Genomic DNA, 19,295 nt, shown 5'->3' with positions numbered 1-19,295 from the left:
AGTACTGTGGATGGAAATAGTAATATATTTAATAACATCCGGCCAGCACTTCATAGAATTATAAATTATTGAGGAAAGGTGATGGCGCAGTGGTATTGTCACTAGAATATAATCCAGGGACCCAAGGTAATGCTCTATGAACCCAGGTTTGAATCCCACCATGGCAGATGGTAAAATTTGAATTCAGTAAAAATCTGTAATTAAAAGTACTGATGACCATGAAACGATTGTCAGTTGTTGCAAAAACCCATCTGGTTCACCAATGCTCTAATGGTCATGCTAAATTGACCCTAGTGTCAGGGGGACTAGCTAGTGTATAGGGTTATGGGGATAGGGCCTGGGTGGGATTGTGGTCAAAGCAGACTTGATGGGCCGAATGGCCTCCTTCTGCATGTAGGATTCTATGATTAAGAATTGAGGATTTGAAGGATTTTGGAATTCGGCAGCAGAGGACCAAGTAATTGATAACGAAAAAGTAAACAGAATATGAGGGGGGACAAGCAAGAGACCTAAAAACAGATTGTAAACATTTTTTATAGGTATGCAAATAGGAAGAGATCATTGAAACTAAACGTGGCCCACCAGAGGCAGAGACAGATAAACTTACAATGGGCAGTAAGAAAACGACAGAGACATTGGGACCGATTTTACCATTTTCATTCTAAGTGCTGAATCTGGGCGCAATTCAGATCCGACTTGGAAATCTGCTTTCAGGCGCCCCCATACGCACTTAGCCTGAAAAAAAAATTGCGGGTCTGAATTGCGCTGTAAGCGGAGCTTATCGTGCCTGAAACAATTGGAGCTCTGAACTGCGCATGCGCAATTAGAAAAAAATTGAAGAGTACAGAAGGTTAAGTGGAAATTTAATGGAGGTGTTCAAAATGACAAAGGTTTTGTGCTTGAGCAGATAGTGAGACACTATTTCCTCTGGGCAGGGGGGTTGGTAGACAGAAGACACAGCTTCAGGATGATTGGCATTTAATCCAGAAGTGGGATGAGAATGTTTATTATGCAGTGAGTCATAGAATCCTACAGTGCAGAAGGAGGCCATTCGGCCCATCGAGTCTGCACCGACCATAATCCCACTCGGACCTTATCCCCATAACCCCATGCATTTACCCTAGCTAGTTCCCCTGACACTAAGGGTCAATTTAGCATGGCCAATCCACCTAACCCGCACATCTTTGAACTGTGGGAGGAAACCGGAGCACCCGGAGGAAACCCACGCAGACATGGGGAGAACATGCAAACTCCACACAAACAGTGACCCATGCCAGGAATCGAACCCGGGTCCCTGGCGCTGTGAGGCAGCAGTGCTAACCATTGTGACATCGTGCGGCAGCATTATCAGCCACTTCCTTTGATCTAATACAATCTTTAACTCCTCTTGTTGCCTATGATTGGACAATTTTTTCCTGTGAGATGTTTGTGCCTTAAAGGAATTTGTTACAAATTTTGTATTAATCTTTTAATTGATAGTCATTCTCGCCTTCAGCAAATATTAAGATGTAGTTTCCCAACTTACCTTACCTAACTCACCCTGAATACCTACATTTGTTTTGTTTAGATTCAAGACAATAATTTTGTGTCCTGTTCCAGAGAACCAATTAGTTAAGCACAGGCGCCAATCTTTATTCAACCTTATATTTATTTAGTGTGAAACATTGCAAGCATACAGCTCCTTCGGGACAATGAACCAGCTTTGATAAAACCACAGTCTGTGTAGAGTTCGCACATTCTCCCTGTGTCTGCATGGGTTTCTCCGGGTGCTCCGATTTCCTCCCACAATCCAAAGATGTGCGGGTTAGGTGGATTGGCCATGCTAAATTGCCCCCGAGTGTCAGGGGGACTAGCTAGGGTAAATGCATGGGGTTACGGGAATAGGGCCTGGGTGGGATTGTGGTCGGTGCAGACTCGATGGGCTGAATGGCCTCCTTCTGCACTGTAGGATTCTATGATTCTATAGTGTCCAATGTGTGTGCACCCAAAATACGAACCGAAAACCTGAGTGACGTGATCCTGTATTTCGGGAACATCGGAGCAGGAGGAGGCCATTCGGCCCTTCGAGCCTGCTCCACCATTCAATAAAATCATGGTTGGTCTGGTTGTGGTCTCAACTCCATTTTGCCATCTGCACCCAGTAACCCTTGACTAAATATATGGAAACAAGGTAGTCACGCAGAGATCGAGATTATGATGAAAGTGGTTCCAATCCCACAATCTCCTGCATTGACTGCATTTTCTTTTGCGTTTGGCCAAGCCATTGCTGAGTGATACTGGCAGCTGCTTGATCAGATGGAAGGAAAGTACCCATAACTGATGGCTCACATCTCCTAATGGTTCAGAATTTATACCCAGAAGAAGAGAAAGATGCAGAGTATAGAGCAGCCAATCTGTCTGCAGTTATGATTGAGACTTATAAAATTCTGACAGGACTAGACAGGGTAGATGCAGGGAGGATGTTCCCGATACTGAGGGTGTCCAGAACCAGGGGTCACAGTCTGAGGATACAGGGTAGACCATTTAGGACGGAGATGAGGAGACATTTCTTCACCCAAAGAATGGTGAGCCTATGGAATTCATTACCACAGGAAGTAGTTGATGCCAAAACATTGAATGTATTCAAGAGGCGGTTGGATATAGCACTTGGGGCGAATGGACAGGATCAAAGGTTATGGGGAGAAATCAGGATTAGGCTACTGAGTTGGATGATCGTAATGAATGGCGGAGCAGGCTCGAAGGGTCAAGTGACCTCCTCCTGCTCCGATCTTCTATGTTTCTATGTTTAGCTCCTTGGCCTTATCACTGTGCTGGATCAGATGGACATCAAAAAGGACTTGGATTTGTATAGCACCCTTCACAATCACTGGACACCCCAAAGCACTTTACAGCCAATGACGTACTTTAGATGTATTATCACTGCTGTAATGTTGGCAAATGCAGCAGCCAATTTGCATACAACCAATTTCCACAAACAGCAATGAGGCAGTGACTAGTTGATCTGTATTTTTTTGTAATGTTGAATGAGGAGCGACGGCTCAAATAGCTTTTAGAAGATTGAGAATTCTCGAAGAGGCTCCTTGCAATCGACGGTGATGGCGTATCACAGACCTGTTGGTAGCGCACTCCTGCCTCTGAATCTGAAAGTTGTGGAATCAGGCCCCAAACACAGGACTTCACATCATAATCTAGACTAACATTTCAGTGCACTGCTGACAAAGTGCTGCACCGTCACACGGACTAACTTGCATTCAGTTGTGTCGAGCTGATCTGGAATAAGATAAAAGATCCCAAGGCATCATGGTATTTGAAAAAAATTGTGGAGCAATCCCTGGTCTTCTCTCAATCAACACAACCCAAAAAAACTAAACAAATTAAATAGTCATTCATTTAATTTGCAATTTATAGTACCTTGCTGTTACTATAATTACTTACATGACAATAGTCACTGCACTTTAGAAGAAATTTATTGGATGGGAAGTGCTTTGCGGTGTCCCAAAATTGTAACAGATCTCGAAGTAAGTACAGATTGCCCCTTTTTGTACTCCTGTTTTCCCTCACAGGATCAGTCATTTTGTGTAGGTTGTGTAAGGGGCCACTTCCCACACACACCTAAACATTGAGTATTAACAACCTGTCCTGGTCCCCCCATGCCGACACCATAGTTAAGAAAGCCCACCAACCCCTCTACTTTCTCAGAAGACTAAGGAAATTTGGCATGTCAGCTATGACTCTGACCAACTTTTACAGATGCACCATAGAAAGCATTCTTTCTGGTTGTATCACAGCTCGGTATGGCTCCTGCTCTGCCCAAATCCGCAAGGAACTACAAAAGGTTGTGAATGTAGCCCAATCTATCACGCAAACCAGCCTCATTGACTCTGTCTACACTTCTGCTGCCTGGGCAAAGCAGCCACCATAATCAAGCACCCCACCCACCCCCGAACATTCTCTCTTCCACCTTCCGTCGGGAAAAAGATACAAAAGTCTGAGATCATGTACCAACCGACTCAAGAACAGCTTCTTCCCTGCTGCTGTCAGACTTTTGAATGGACTTATCTCACATTAAGTTCATCTTTCTCTACACCCTAGCTGTGACTGTAACACTACATTCTGCATCTTCTCCTTTCCTTCTCTATGAACGGTATGCTTTGTATAGCGCGCAAGAAACAATACTTTTTACTGTATGTTAATACATGCGACAATAATAAATCAAATCAGATCAGCAGGGTCGCTTGACCCTGGAAAGCAAGGATTATGTTTGAGCTCAACCCTTTCCTCACCAGGCACCAACACGCAAAATGTATCATGTAACAACAGTCAAAAACCCATTGAAACATACATGCCCCGCTGTGAGGCAGCAGCGCTAACCACTGTGCCACCGTGATGCAAGATACAGTGAAAAGTATCATTTTGCGTGCTATCCATAAAAATCATACCATACATAGCTCGCACAGAGTCGCCCAGCGCCATCTTGAAACATGAATGTGGTCAATCCACAGTGATGGAGGAAACCCTGTGAAGAACCTTGAGATTTTTCTATCTTTCTTTAACCAACAAATTCACGACATGCTTTAAAATGCACTGATGCAATCACAAGACCTCCCACCCTGATTTGATTTGATTATTGTCACATGTATTAGCATACAGTGAAAAGTACTGTTTCTTGGGCATTATACAAAACATACCGTTCATAGAGAAGGAAACGAGAGGGTGCAGAATGTCGTGTTACAGTCATAGCGAGGGTGTAGAGAAAGATCAACTTAATACAAGATGGGTCCATTCAAAAGTCTGACGGCAGCAGAGAAGAAGCTGTTCTTGAGTCGGTTGGTACGTGACCTCAGACTTTTGTATCTTTTTCCCGATGGAAGAAGACGGAATAGAAACATAGGAAACTACAGCACAAAACAGGCCCTTCGGCCCCACAAGTTGTGCCGAATATATCCCTACCTTTTAGGCCTACCTATAACCCTCCATCCTATTCAGTCCCATGTACTCATCCAGGAGTCTCTTAAAAGACCCTATTGAGTTTGCCTCCACCACCACTGACGGCAGCCGATTCCACTCGCCCACCACCCTCTGTGTGAAAAACTTCCCCCTAACATTTCCCCTGTACCTAGACCCCAGCACCTTAAACCTGTGTCCTCTCGTAGCAGCTATTTCCACCCTAGGAAAAAGCCTCTGAGAGTCCACCCGATCTATGCCGCTCAGCATCTTATATACCTCTATTAGGTCTCCTCTCATCCTACGTCTCTCCAAAGAGAAAAGACCGAGCTCCCTCAGCCTATCCTCATAAGGCATGCCACTCAATCCAGGCAACATCCTTGTAAATGGCCTCTGCACCCTTTCAATCTTTTCCACATCCTTCCTGTAATGAGGCGACCAGAACTGAGCACAGTACTCCAAGTGGAGTCTGACGAGAGTCTTATATAGCTGCATCATTATCCCCAGACTCCTAAACTCAATCCCTCGATTGATAAAGGCCAGCACACCATACGCCTTCTTAACCACCTCCTCCAACTGCGGGGCCAATTTTAGAGTCCTATGGACCCGGACCCCAAGGTCCTTCTGATCCTCCACAGTACTAAGAGTCTTTCCCTTAATATTGTACTCCTTCATCCCATTTGACCTGCCAAAATGGACCACTACGCATTTATCTGGGTTGAAGTCCATCTGCCACTTCTCCGCCCAGTCTTGCATCTTATCTATGTCCCTCTGTAACTTCTGACATCCCTCCAGACTATCCACAACCCCACCAACCTTCGTGTCATCGGCAAACTTACCAACTCTTCCCTCCACTTCCTCATCCAGGTCATTTTTGAAAATGACAAACAGCAAGGGTCCCAGAACAGATCCTTGGGGCACACCACTGGTGACCGACCTCCATTTAGAAAAAGACCCATCGATACCCACTCTCTGCCTCCTTTGGGCAATGATGTGGAAATGCCGACATTGGACTGGGGTAAACACAGTAAGAAGTTTAACAACACCAGGTTAAAGTCCAACAGGTTTATTTGGTAGCAAAAGCCACACAAGCGTTCGGAGCTCCAAGCCCCTTCTTCAGGTGAGTGGGAAAACTGTAGTGGCATACTCGTTCAGGCTGGTCGCAGAGTTTTTAAATACTGACCAATCCTCTGACTCCAAGCAGTCTTGTAGAAGATTATCCGATTCCTCAGACCAACATTCCACGACTCTCTTTGATGGATTCTCCCGCTTCAGTTTTTGTTTGTGAGCTGGGAGCAGGAGCACAGCCTTGTGGTCTGATTTGCCAAAGTGTGGGCAGGCAACGGAGCAGCAGGCATGTTTGATATTTGTGTAGCAGTGATCTAGAATGTTTGGGCCTCTGGTGGAACAGGAGACGTGTTGGCGGTAACTTGGTAGTACGCTCTTGAGTTTGGCCTGATTGAAGTCCCCGACCACGATGAACAAGGCCTGGGGATGTTTCATCTCAAGGCTATTTGTAGTTGTGTTTATTTCATCCAGCGCAATCTTCATGTCCGCATGGGGTGGGATATAAACTGCCGTCAGGATAATGGAGGCGAACTCCCGCGGAAGGTAGTAGGGGCAGCATTTTAGCGTCAGGTATTCTAGGTCTGGGGAGCAGAAACTACTTACATTACATTACTTACGTTATTCATGTAAATTGAGTTTGTGTCTTTATATGCCCTGTTTGTGAACAGAATTCCCACTCACCTGAAGAAGGAGCTTAAGGCTCCGAAAGCTTGTGTGGCTTTTGCTACCAAATAAACCTGTTGGACTTTAACCTGGTGTTGTTAAACTTCTTACTGTGTTTACCCCAGTCCAACGCCGGCATCTCCACATCATGAGCAGAAACTTGCCAGTGTTGCTACGTCTAGGCACGAGGTGTTGATTAGGAAGCAATAATAATACTACGCAGCGCAATACTAATACTACGCAATAATAATACTGCACAGCGTTCCCTCAGCCCTTTAAAAGATTTTTGCTTGTGTGTGCTTACCCCAACGTCCCCCCTGGCCCCAACCTACTGTTTCTGAGGAATCAGTAAATCATGGCAATAGCTCACTGTATCCGGGGCAACACATTCACTGAGGCAAAGTAGAATGTGCCTGTGTACGTTTTAAGGACATATCCCAGTGGGTAAAATGTTGTGTTCAGGCAAACTGTCTGCAGCTGCTCCATCTCTCCCCTGACTTGTACGGAGGAGCTTCTTCCACAGCATGTGAATGTCACTGGCTAGGCCAGCACTTATTGCCTATCCCCAATTGCCCTTGAAAAGATAGTGGTGAGCCACTTTCTTGAATCACTGCAGTCCCTGAGGTAAAGGGCCAGGCACTGTGCTGTTATGGAGGGAGCTCTAGAATTCTGCCCCATGACAATGGAGAACATTTTTACTACGTTGAAGGCACCGTACAAATGCAAGTTATTCTTGTTGTCGAGATCTGACTACATTATTGTGACTGTATTGAGGATAGAGGTCGCACTGGGAAAAGTCAGGCTCCCACTCTCAATGGATATCTTGTGATTGCTGCTGCAAAGTGCAGGCTAGTTAGGATAAAGGTGCAACTAGTCTCAGCTAATGTTCTGGGGACCTGGGTTCAAATCCCGCCATGGCAGACGGTGGAATTTGAATTCAATAAAACAAAATCTGGAATTAAGAATCTACTGATGACCATGAAATCATTGTCGAAAAAACCCAACTGGTTCACTAATGCCCTTTAGGGAAGGAAATCTGCCGTCCTTACCTGGTCTGGCCTACATGTGATTCCAGAGCCACAACAATGTGGTTGACTCTCAAAAGGGCAACTGGGGATGGGCAATAAATGCTGGTCAGCCAGCGACGCCCATGTCCCACAAATGAAAAAAAAACAGCTGGGATTCCTGCTAAAGTTGAATAACCTGAAGGTGCTTCATGTTCAAGGTTCACAGGAGGTACCAGAGGGAAGCCATTGATGAAAGTACTGTACAGCAGGAGGGCAGCAGGTCTAAAAGAGTTGAGATCTCAGTACCAGTAGTGAGCTCAGAAATCTATCCACGCAGTGTAGAATCTTCCAGTGCCTAATGGCATCATTAACTATATTCCGCTCATTAGTTTTCTTCTAAAAAAGGTAATGTATGCTATCTGAAGCTCTGAAATGTTCTCTTTTCACTGGTGTAAGGGAAATGCGTTGTGCCTGATTAAAGCTTTTAATTAATTTTCTGAGCTGTAATTAGATGTAGAACTCTATTGCTCCCGCTGGGCCTATCTTGCATTCACATTTATTATCCTGACAAACAGGGAGTAAGTCCAGCAAAGCTGCTTTCATTTGGCTGATGGATAAGTGTTCCTACTTAATGATGCGCTTTCCCCTGAACTTTGCCTGTATTACACTTAAAACAAGCTCCCGGCAACCCTCCATGTTGCTTCAGTAATGTTATGTTGCTGCTTGACTTGTACTTTATCCAAACTTAGGGGCAGATTTAAAGAGCCTCTCAAACTCAGTCCACAATAAGTAAAACAACTTTTGGGAAAATATCTTATCTCTGTACACGTAACTTAACTTGCATGTCTGCTTTATTAAAATTCATGTCTTTCCTTTAATTGCCTCTCCGTACTCGTCAGGGGAGAGATGGAGCAGCTGCAGACAGTCTGCCTGAACGCAACATTTTACCCACTGGGATATGTCCTTAAAACGTACACAGGCTCATTCTTCTTTGCCTCAGTGAATGCGTTGCCCCGGACACCCTGAGCTATTGCCATGATTTACTGATTCCTCAACAACAGTAGATTGCGGCTCGGGGGGACGTTGGGGTAAGCACACAAGCAAAAATCTTTTAAAAGGCTGAGGTAACGCTACACAGTATTATCAGGGTGGGAGGTCTCGTAATTACATCAGTGCATTTTAAAGCATGTAGTGAATCTGTCGATTAAGGAAAGATTTATTGTCCTTTCATAGAATCCCTACAATGCAGAAGGAGGCCATTTGGCCCATCGAGTCTGCATCTGCCACAATTCCACCCAGGCCCTACCCCCAATACCCCCACGTATTTACCCTGCTAGTCCCCCTAATCCTATGGTAGTTCAGAACCTGAGTATGCAAAAGAAGTTTACAGGACTGGTTCCAGGGCTGAGAAACTTCAGTTATGAAGATAGATTGGAGAGCTTGGAACTGTTCTCCTTGGAGAGAAGAAAGCAAAGAGCAGATTTGATGGAGTTGTTCAAAATAATGCGGGGGCTGGACAGAGTAATATAGGGAGAAACTGTTTCCCTTCATAAAAGGATCGAGAAGGAGAGGGCACAGATTTAAGGTGCTTTGCAAAAGAAGCAAAAGGCTTTTTCTCACGAGTGGTTCGGTTGTGGAATGTACTGCCTGGAAATGTGGTGGAGACAGGTTCAATCAAAGCATTCAAGAGGTGATTAAATGATTACTTGAATAGAAACAATGTGCAGGGGTACGGGAAAAGGGAGGGGAATTGGTACTATGCCATGATGCTTGTTTGGAGAGCCAGTGCAGGCGCTTTGGACCAAAGAGCCTCCTTCTGCACCGTAACAATTCTGTGATAGCCACTCAGAAACTACTGCCTGAGTTAGCTTATTATCCCTTTTAGTCCCTGCAGCCTTAGTGATGTCGTCTAATATGTACCTTGGCTTTTTATCTCAAGTCTTCAATTCAAAATAAAGGTGCAACACTAAATAGAGGAATCACAGGTAACTAAACTCAACTCATGAAAATACCAGTGCACCTCACTGGCACATAAGACACACTCTGTTCATTCTTTGCCTCATTCAATATTCAATGGGAATCAGTACCAAGGCCAGCGCAACCCCTTTCTATTGCACCCATGTCAATGTATAGCAGTCAGGTTAGAGAGAGTGAAGCTGTGCTAATCTGGCCGTGACTCCATAAATGGAATGATACATCTGAACTGACCTTAAATTAAGACCAGTTCAGATTGGTTGAATAAGTCCATTGTCCAATTTGGCTCAAATTTGAAATTTCATTTTGAATTTGTGCCAAACTGCAGCATCGATGATCACTGTTACCAGATAAATCACTCACAAATAAATTGCTGTCGTTAAAATCAACGTTCTGTCAGAAATCTTCATAGAATCCCTACAGTGCAGAAGGAGTCATCCGGCCCATCGAGTCTGCACCGATCACAATCCCACCCAGGCCCTATCCCCATAACCCCACATATTTACCCCGCTAATCCCTCTAACCTATGCATCCCAGGACACGAAGAGGCAATTTAGCATGGCCAATGCACCTAACCTACACATCTTTGGACTGTGGGAAGAAACCAGAGCACCCAGAGGAAACCCACGCAGACACGGGAAGAATGTGCAAACTCGAGACAGGCAGTGACCCAAGCTGAGAATCGAACCCAGATCCCTGGAGCTGTGAGGCAGCAGTGCCACTTTATTCTCCTCTTTACAAAGATTCAGGTAAACCATGCTAAATTAAGGGACTCGTGGAAAACTATTTTCTTTTTCTGTGAGCAGAAAATGTATGTGTGGATTACCAGACCTCTTCCCACCTTGGAAGAGCAGCCTCTATCGTACCAGTGATAATTCCGTGTCCTCCACCAGCCATATGATTATAGTCTGTTCCCAGGTGAAAGTAATTTCACACCAATCTGCGGGCAATTTTGCACAGTGAACTCTGGCTTTAAAGGAACAAGGCATGGATCACCACAGATTTATTTACTGCACCATCCTCACAGGAGCAGAGAGGGCAGTCAATAGCTCATTGATCTGGACTGTGTTTGAACCTTGGTCTCAGAAGTGAAAGGATAATGTTCCAGCTCAGCACACCAGTGAGCGTCCAATCTTTTTTAAGTCTTTAAATCTTGCCTTCCCGCACACTTAGAGGATTACAAGGACAGACCAATCAATATACAGAGACTAAAGTGTACTTAAATGCTGACATGTTCTCATTCTAATCAATAACCCCTGACAACAGTTAAAAAAAAAGATGAAAAACGAGCATGTCAAGGGCAGAAGGAGAGAAGTAATTACACATTTGATTCATCACTGTGCATTAAGAGTTTTTCCACGTTTAATTATAAATAGCGAGTTATTTTAGTTTTGAGATTTGGGAAATGCTTTTTAGCGGAGGGCCACATTGGGCGTGTGAGATTCCGAAATAACAAGTTAACCACACATGTCCCAAAACAGAACGTGGAAACAGCCTCATAGTTTATTGTTTCTGACCAACACTGTCAAATCTTCACGACGGATGCATCAGATTGTCACCATCCAATGTGTGTTGTTAAGATCCCGGCTGATGTTACTACTGGGCAGTCAGGTCCCAGCTCAATAACTTTAATTTTTTGTTTCGAGACATAGATGAACAGAGTCACAGGACTGCTGATTGGCTTTTAACTAAAGAATAAAACCTTTATGGAGCAAGAAAGGATTGACTATAATCCACTATTCCTGCACCCCACCTTTATCTTTACGGATGTACACAGATTGGTAAGGATAACACAAGTTATAAATGATATATTATACTCCAGTGTTCAACCAACAAGCATCATTTGGCCGACACACCAAGTGACAGATCCACCTGAAACAACTACTGTGGATTGCTCATCAAGTCCCCCCAGATGCTTGTCACACTTTGAGCCAATGGGTCTCACTAGAACTCTGACTTCCCCAAGTTTCCAAACACCATTCTCAAAAAACCCAACTTGGGAATCTTCTTCCCCACCAGGCTCTCTCTCGGATGCCCTCACCAAGGATCCACTTCCAGGATTCCAATCTCTCCTTTCGATACTCCCCTGCCTTGGATTGCAACATGCATTTAAGCTTCCACACAATCTCTCAGGAACACAGCCATGCCAGCAGAACACTGCCGCTTCACAGACTGCATTAAGATGTCACCAAACTTTTGATGTACCTCGGATGTCTGACTTTAAATCTGGTTCCTGCAAATATCTCTTTAACTCAGAGCACTTTCTCTGCTTTCTACTTGAATTCTCCTGCATAATACCATGTTCCATTTGTTCTTTATTCTTTTAATTTAACTGTCTTCCTGAGACATACTTTTGTTCCAACTGCCTGGTTTCAGGGACTTACTTATGTTTCTATGGAAGTCTGCTTTCTGCAGCTCCATCATCTTGTGTCCAGCTTCAATAGCACTAGCTTACAACTAAGTCACAAGTTCTTTCTGTCCTAAAGTGGGTCCTTGGTTGCTAAGCAACAACCTAGTTTTCCTTTAAGCCCTGTTTGCTTTCACTCCATAAACCCTCATTATAATGCATGCAGCTAAACCAAACTGCAGTAATTTCAAGTACAGAAACAAAAAACTAAACTTACTTAAAGCTATACTCTATTTCTAATATCCATAAATATAAAAATAGATTATTTAAAACTAAAATATGATGAGGGATGTCAGTGCTGACAATTTCCTTTTGACTCAAGAAGCTAGGATGAAGGGCTGAGGCCATTATCTAGTATCAAATACCATTAAAGTTAAAAAGAATAGGAGAGCAATGAAAATGTATCAAGAATAGTGGAGGTAGTGGTTTATATGATAATGTAAAACAGATGATATTCATTCAACCGGACCTTATGTGACCTCTTGCACTGGTTTGAATTGCCCGAGGAGGTCAGAGAAGGATTTTCCAGATATTTGTTTTCCTTTATTGGCCCAGGGCAGGATTTTCCTTTTCCTTGTCTGTTAGAGGAGACTATGGAGCGAATTTTACCATCCCCCCCCCCCCCCCCCCCCCCGTCACAGGAATCGTAGCGGGCGAGGAGCAGACTATGGAAAGGTCCATTGACCTCGGGCGGGATTTTCCAGTTTCGGGGCAAGCAAGGCCGGAAAATCCCGGCCTACATGTTTGGAGGGAGGGACAGAAAGTGGCTGGTCACGATGCACAATGATGGCTGGAGCAAGCTTGATGGACCTGTTGGTCTTCTCTTGGTCATCAATTTCTTGTGTTTGTATTTCATAGAAGCATAGAATCTACAGTTCAGAAGGAGGCCATTTGGTCCATCGAGCCTGCACCATCAACAATCCCACTCAGGCCATATCCCTGCAACCCCATATAATTACCCGCCTAATCCCCTGACATTAAGGGTCAATTTAGCATGGCCAGTCAACCTAACCCGCACATCTTTGAGTGTGGGAGGAAACCGGAGCACCCGGGGAAACCCACGCAGACACAGGGAGAACGTGCAGACTCCACACAGACAGACAGTCACCCGAGGCCAGAATCGAACCTGGGTCCCTGGTGCTGTAAGGCAGCAGTGCTAACCACTGTGCTACCCCACAATGGCACAGTGGTTATTTCTTCAATGGGAATGACAATTGGACAAGTGTTGATCCATTTCACACTATTGCCAAAGTCAACATTACCTACATGAATCATAAAATCCTGTTAATTAGAACAGGGAGGGAATAAAAGAAAGAAAAGACTCCAGGCATGTAACATCTTATTGATGGAAGATGCAAATGCCTTAGCAAAGGCTAAGGAAAGGATCCCTAGAATGATATCTAGGCTTAGGTCTTTTAGCTATCAAGACGGGCTTAAAGAGTTTGCCTGGATGATTGCAGCTCCAACAACACTCAAGAAACTCAAGACAAAGTGGTCCACTTGACTGACAGCCTATCCATCACCTTGAACATACACTCCCTCCACTAACAGCGCATATTGGGTGCCAACTACAAAATGCAATGCAGCAACAGATGGCAAAGTGGTTAGCACTGCTGCCTCACAGTGCCAAGGACCTAGGTTCAATTCCAGCTTTGAATGATTGCCTGTGTGGAGTTTGCACATTCTCCCCGTGTCTCCGTATGTTTCCTCCAGGTGCTCCGGTTTCCTCCCACAGTCCAGGTTAGGTTGATTGGCCGTGGCAAATTGGGGGGATTAACAGGGTAAACACATGGGGTTATGGGGATAGGACCTGGGCGGGATTGTTGTTGATGCAAGCTTGATCAGCCGAATGGCCTCCTTCTGCACTGCAGGGATTCTGAGATTCTAACTCGCCATGGCGTCTTTGGCAGCAACTTCGAAACCCACAACTCTACCACCTAGAAGAGTAAGGACAGCAGGTGTGGGGGAACACCACCCCCTGCAAGCTCCCCTCATAGTCACATAACTGACTTGGGCATATAAACCACCATTCCTCATCATCACTGGATCAAAATTCTTGAATCCCCTCCCTTACAGTGCTGCGGGAGTATCCTCACCACATAGATTGCAGCAGTTTGAGAAGGTGGTTCACCACCACCTTGTGAAGGGCAATTAGGGCTGGGTAATAAATACTGGCTTTGCTAGTGACATACGCACATCCCCTGAAAGAATAAATTTAAAACAGTTGAAAGTGGGCCTCTTTCACAGGAGAAGCATAGACATCAAGTTGATATGATTCAATATTTTATAATGATGATGAGAATAGATTGTTTTTGGGTAGATTGGTTATCTGAGCTTCATTGGAAATGGAGAATTACACATTAGTATAAATATGAAACCAGAGAATTATACACTAGGAAATATTCCCTTTCACTGTGTCATCAGCCTCTGGAATAGATTACCAAAATGAGCATTGAACATTGATTTATCGCAGTCCTTCAGATGGGAGATAGACAAGTTCCTGAACTCCAAGGCCATCTCAAGGTAGGAGGAGAAGGTTACCTGCAATTACTGCCATCTCCTGGAGCCCCTCGATTCCATTGGACCATCTTAATGGATCTTGTACATGCACTCGAGGCCAGATACATTCTCGGTATAGCAGCAGTTTGAGAAGGTGGCTCACCACCACCTTGTGAAGGGCAATTAGGGCTGGGTAATAAATACTGGCACCTCTGACAACGCAACGCTCCCCCAGTACTGCACTCCAGTGCCAGCCTTGATTCTGTGCTCTAGTCTTTGCTGTGGAACTTGAGCCCTCAGCCTTCTGCTGGCTGTGGCCAGGGTTGACACCATCCACTCTAACCAGGGTCACTGGACAGTAACTGGCAATGGATCCTTGCTGATTGTTTCCCTTCTCCAGAGGGGTGCTAACGTCAATTGCAGAGAGTCTGACAACACAATTTAGTAAGCTCACTCATTGCAGATGGGAAGATAAATCTTGCTGTCCTGCCTGACACAACATTCTGTATCTGTTCCCAAGCCACTCCAGCTCAATCTAACTTGCTAAAGTCACTTGCAACACAGATGACAGTTGAACACTTGCTTACACCTTAGGAAGTAAAATCAAAATACTGCAGATGCTGGAAATCCAAAATAAAAGTGGGGCGGCACGGTGACAGTGGTTAGCACTGCTGCCTTATAGCGCCAGGGACCCGGGTTTGATTCCCGGCTTGGGTCACTGTGTGGAGTTCGCACGTTCTCCCTGTGTCTGCATGGGTTTCCTCCGGGTGCTCCGGTTTCCTCCCATCTTTATTTCCAAATATGTGCAGGTTAGGTGGATTGGCCATACTAAGTTGCCCCTTAGTGTCAGAGGGACTAGCTAGGGTAAATGCATGGGGTTATGGGGATAGGGTCTGGGTGGGATTGTCGTCGGTATAGACTCAATGGGCTGCATGGCCTCCTTCTGCACTGTAGTGATTATGATTCTATAAAACAGTACTAGCTGGAAATACTTTGTAAGTCAGGCAGCCATTCTGATTGTTGACACTGTTTCTCTCTGCACCAGTGCTGCCTGGTCTGCTGGCAATTTCTATTATTTTGGTCATTATTACTGTCGAAAATGAAGGTTGTTTGAGTTCACGGCAGCTTTAGTTTGCTACATCCAAACTATTCTGAACATATTATTCTGTAACAATCCTCTATCCAAAATGAAACACAGCTGATTACTGGCCTCTTAATATCACTGATATTATTCCAATGCAACTTTCCTTGATTGTCCCATTTGTTTTGTCTTTAATCTAAAATAACCACGTTCCCTATTGCCTTTCTAATTGTGTATCCCATTACATTTCCTAGGTGGCATTTCACATCCTGCCGTACATAGGGCGCAACGACCACACCGTGTATGAGAACATCAAGTACATTGTGGACAAGTGAGTGTTTGCAGCCAAAGATCCTCCTCGACTCCCTGGGCGCCAGGCTTGAGAAGCACAGGTCACTAGATTGGGAGGTTAGAAGGGGATGACATTGGATCCCCATCAAGTAATGTACTGATTCAAAAATCCTCATCCTTAAAGATATCCTTTATAACCTACATCTTTAACCAAGCTTTTGGTCAACTGACTTAATATGTCCTTATGTGGCTCAGTGTGAATTTGGAGAAGGTTTGGTCCGGAGAGGATGTTTCCACTGGTAGGAAAAACTAGAACCAGAGGGCACAACCTCAGGTAATAAAGATGAGGAGGAATTTCTTCAGCCAGAGAGTGGTGAATATGTTAAACTCTTTGCCACAGAAGGCTGTGGAGGCTAGGTCATTGAGTGTCTTTAAGACAGAGAAAGATAGGTTCTTAATTAATAAGGGGATCAGGGGTTATGGGAAAAGGCAGGAGAATGGGGATGAGAAAAAATATCAGCCATGATTGAATGGCGGAGCAGACTCGATGGGCCAAGTGACCTAATTCTGCTCCTATGTCTTATGGTCTTAGGTGTGCTAGGGGAAAGGAGGCACACGGCAGAGGCAGCTGATCAGATAGTGTCAATATTGCGGTGAGCACCTTACAAAGGTAGGTGGAGGGAAGAGAGTTTGCAGTGGAGAAATAAACCAGGGTTTATCTTTGCATTCCAGTGAGCCATTTTAGCAGATGAGAGCAGGACCCAACAGTGTGGTCCAGCCAGATCTGGCAGTGGATGGCTAGCTCAATTCTCCACCATGTCCTTTCAACTCTATGCCCCTTGGACTTAAGGGAGCAGAGATGAGGGTCGTACCAGGAAAACAGTAAGAGGGAGAGTATTGGTTCTAATGGGGACAGGAGAAGCAAAGATGGAGGTGAGTCTATGATTGAGCGAAGCAATAACTGCAGAAGTATTATGAGAACTGGGCCAAAGACAGCTGGGATTTTGAAAGTGCAGTTCTCAATGAATTGTGAGATAGATTTTTCAGGGGTGGATATAAAAGGAATTGGCAGTGAACTCAGGGGAGAGCGAGCATGAAGTGTTGAGATGAAGGTTGCAACCACCAAAAACGAGAAGTCATTCAGTGCAGAAGCTGAGGGAGGAAAGCAATGAAAATTGCTCAGGGAGAAACTTCTTATTATACTGGATATCATAATTAGCACTGTGTTTTATGCTTTGGAACTGCTAGTTCGGGGCAGACATACTGGTCGGAAATTTACCAGCGCGCCCGCCCCAGAGGCTCGCAGAACATTCTCCGTTGGCCTTAGATGGGATCTTAAGAGCCTCGGGCGGGCGAGATGGTAAAATTTGTGTAACTGCATAGAAGTGCCCCAATATAACAATTTTGAACGCCAAAAACACCATTAAAATAAAAAAATGAATAACCATGGGTAGCATATCACATGGATTTTTCCTGGAATATTTCTACTCAGCCGCAGTGATAAAAGAGACTGATAAACACATACCTCCCTGTACGATATTTTAAATTGAGCAATTTAGTTTTAATTCATCCCTTGGACATGGGCGTCACTGGCTGGCCAGCATTTGTTGCCCATCCCGCATTGCCGAGGGCAGTTAATTGCTGTGGCTCTGGAGTCACATGTAGGCTAGACAAAGTAAGGACGGCAGATTTCTTTCCCTAAAGGACATTCGTGAACCAGATGGGTTTTTCCCACAATCGACAATGGTTTTATGGTCATCAGTAGATTCTTAATTTGAGATATTTTTTACTGAATTCCAATTCCACCATCTGCCGTGGCTGGATTTGAACCTGGGTCCCCAGAACATTAGCTGAGTTTCTGTATTAATAGTCCAGCAATAATACTAGGCCATCGCCTCCCCCAATACGACCAGGCCACCTACAACCCTTTGCTCACCACACCTACAATCAAAGAACAAAGAACAATACAGCACAGGAACAGGCCCTTCGGCCCTCCAAGCCCGCGCCGCCCCCCGGTCCAGGATTGAATCCTGAATCCAGGATCCCCGCCCAATTTGCCAGCCTATCTACATACTAATATCCTATCCCCGAGCTGTCCCTCACAGCTATGATGCTTTGTTCATCACAACCTATTAACTCACCCCTACCCCCCCATTCCAGACCATGTGATCTCCAGGGAGAGGCGAAAACCCAGAGTGAAAACCCCAGGGCCAATATGGGGAAATCATTCCACAAACAGCTCCAAACCGCCTATCCCAGCAGTTTCCATTGCAGAACAGAGGACAAGTGATGACCCACACAGCCATGCTGTGACCAAGACCAGCAAGGCTCAGAAAATCCCTGTCGTAAGCCAAATCCTTCCTGAAGGTTGAATGCTATAACATCTTGTTGTCTTAAGATTTTTGTTCTTTGCATGTCACAATGTATTTTTGTTTTTTTGTAGGTATGGGTCTCATTCAGCCTTTTACAAGTACAGAACCAGCACAGGAAGGTTATTGCCGATGTTTTATATCTATGACTCCTACCTGACACTTCCAGCTGCCTGGTCCAATCTCCTGACATCCTCAGGATCTCACAGTATCCGCAATACACCGTATGATGGCATATTTATTGGGCTGATAGTGGAGGAGAAGCACAAACAGGACATCCTGGAGTCAGGATTTGACGGATTATACACCTACTTTGCATCCAATGGATTCTCATTTGGATCATCTCATCAAAACTGGAAGACCATCAAGAATTTCTGTGATAGCAACAACCTGATGTTCATTCCAAGTGTGGGGCCTGGATACATAGATACCAGAGTACGCCCATGGAACAATCATAACACAAGGAACCGGGTCAGTGGGAAGTACTACGAAACCGCCCTCCATGCTGCTCTCACAGTGAGGCCAGAGATAATCTCCATCACATCTTTTAATGAGTGGCATGAGGGCACACAGATAGAGAAGGCGGTGCCAAAGAAGACTGCGCAGTACACCTACCTGGACTACCTGCCCCATGAACCAAACTTGTACTTGGAGCTGACCCGCAAATGGGCAGAGTACTTCTGCAAAGAGAAAGAACAGTGGCTGATGTAAAGGCCTTATAGACAAAAAGCTCCTCCTAAAATATCTGCAACTGAATCTCAACTTTGGTTGTTTTAAAAATAAATTTACCACAAGCCTTTCTGATCCATGACGTCTACAGAATATGCCTTTAGAAGGACCCTTCATTATTTGTTCTTGCGTGCTTGGTCATATTTATCACACCAGAGTTGAGTATTTTGTGTCAACAGGCCTCAGAGGCGTTACGTGCAAGTCCAATGGGACTGGTGGTCTGTTGTTGAGGATTTGGGTGGGATAATGTAATAGCTGGGTTA

General features: G+C 44.8%; 1 protein-coding gene across 1 annotated transcript in view; it reads left to right on the top strand.

Moving 5' to 3' along the window:
* Window positions 1-19,014, top strand: part of LOC144509229 (glycoprotein endo-alpha-1,2-mannosidase-like protein) — a 58,747-nt gene extending 39,733 nt beyond the window's left edge. Inside the window, exons 3-4 of the mRNA XM_078237779.1 lie at window positions 15,898-15,974; window positions 18,378-19,014. Coding sequence (XP_078093905.1) covers window positions 15,898-15,974; window positions 18,378-19,014 — 714 coding nt within the window. The remainder of the gene's footprint in view (window positions 1-15,897; window positions 15,975-18,377) is intronic.
* Window positions 19,015-19,295: the final 281 nt, after the last annotated feature.

This window comes from Mustelus asterias, chromosome 21 (genome assembly GCF_964213995.1).
Source record: "Mustelus asterias chromosome 21, sMusAst1.hap1.1, whole genome shotgun sequence".
Lineage (NCBI taxonomy): Eukaryota > Metazoa > Chordata > Chondrichthyes > Carcharhiniformes > Triakidae > Mustelus > Mustelus asterias.
The sequence above is the reverse complement of the archived record's forward strand: the minus strand, read 5'-3'. Positions and strand labels throughout refer to the sequence as shown.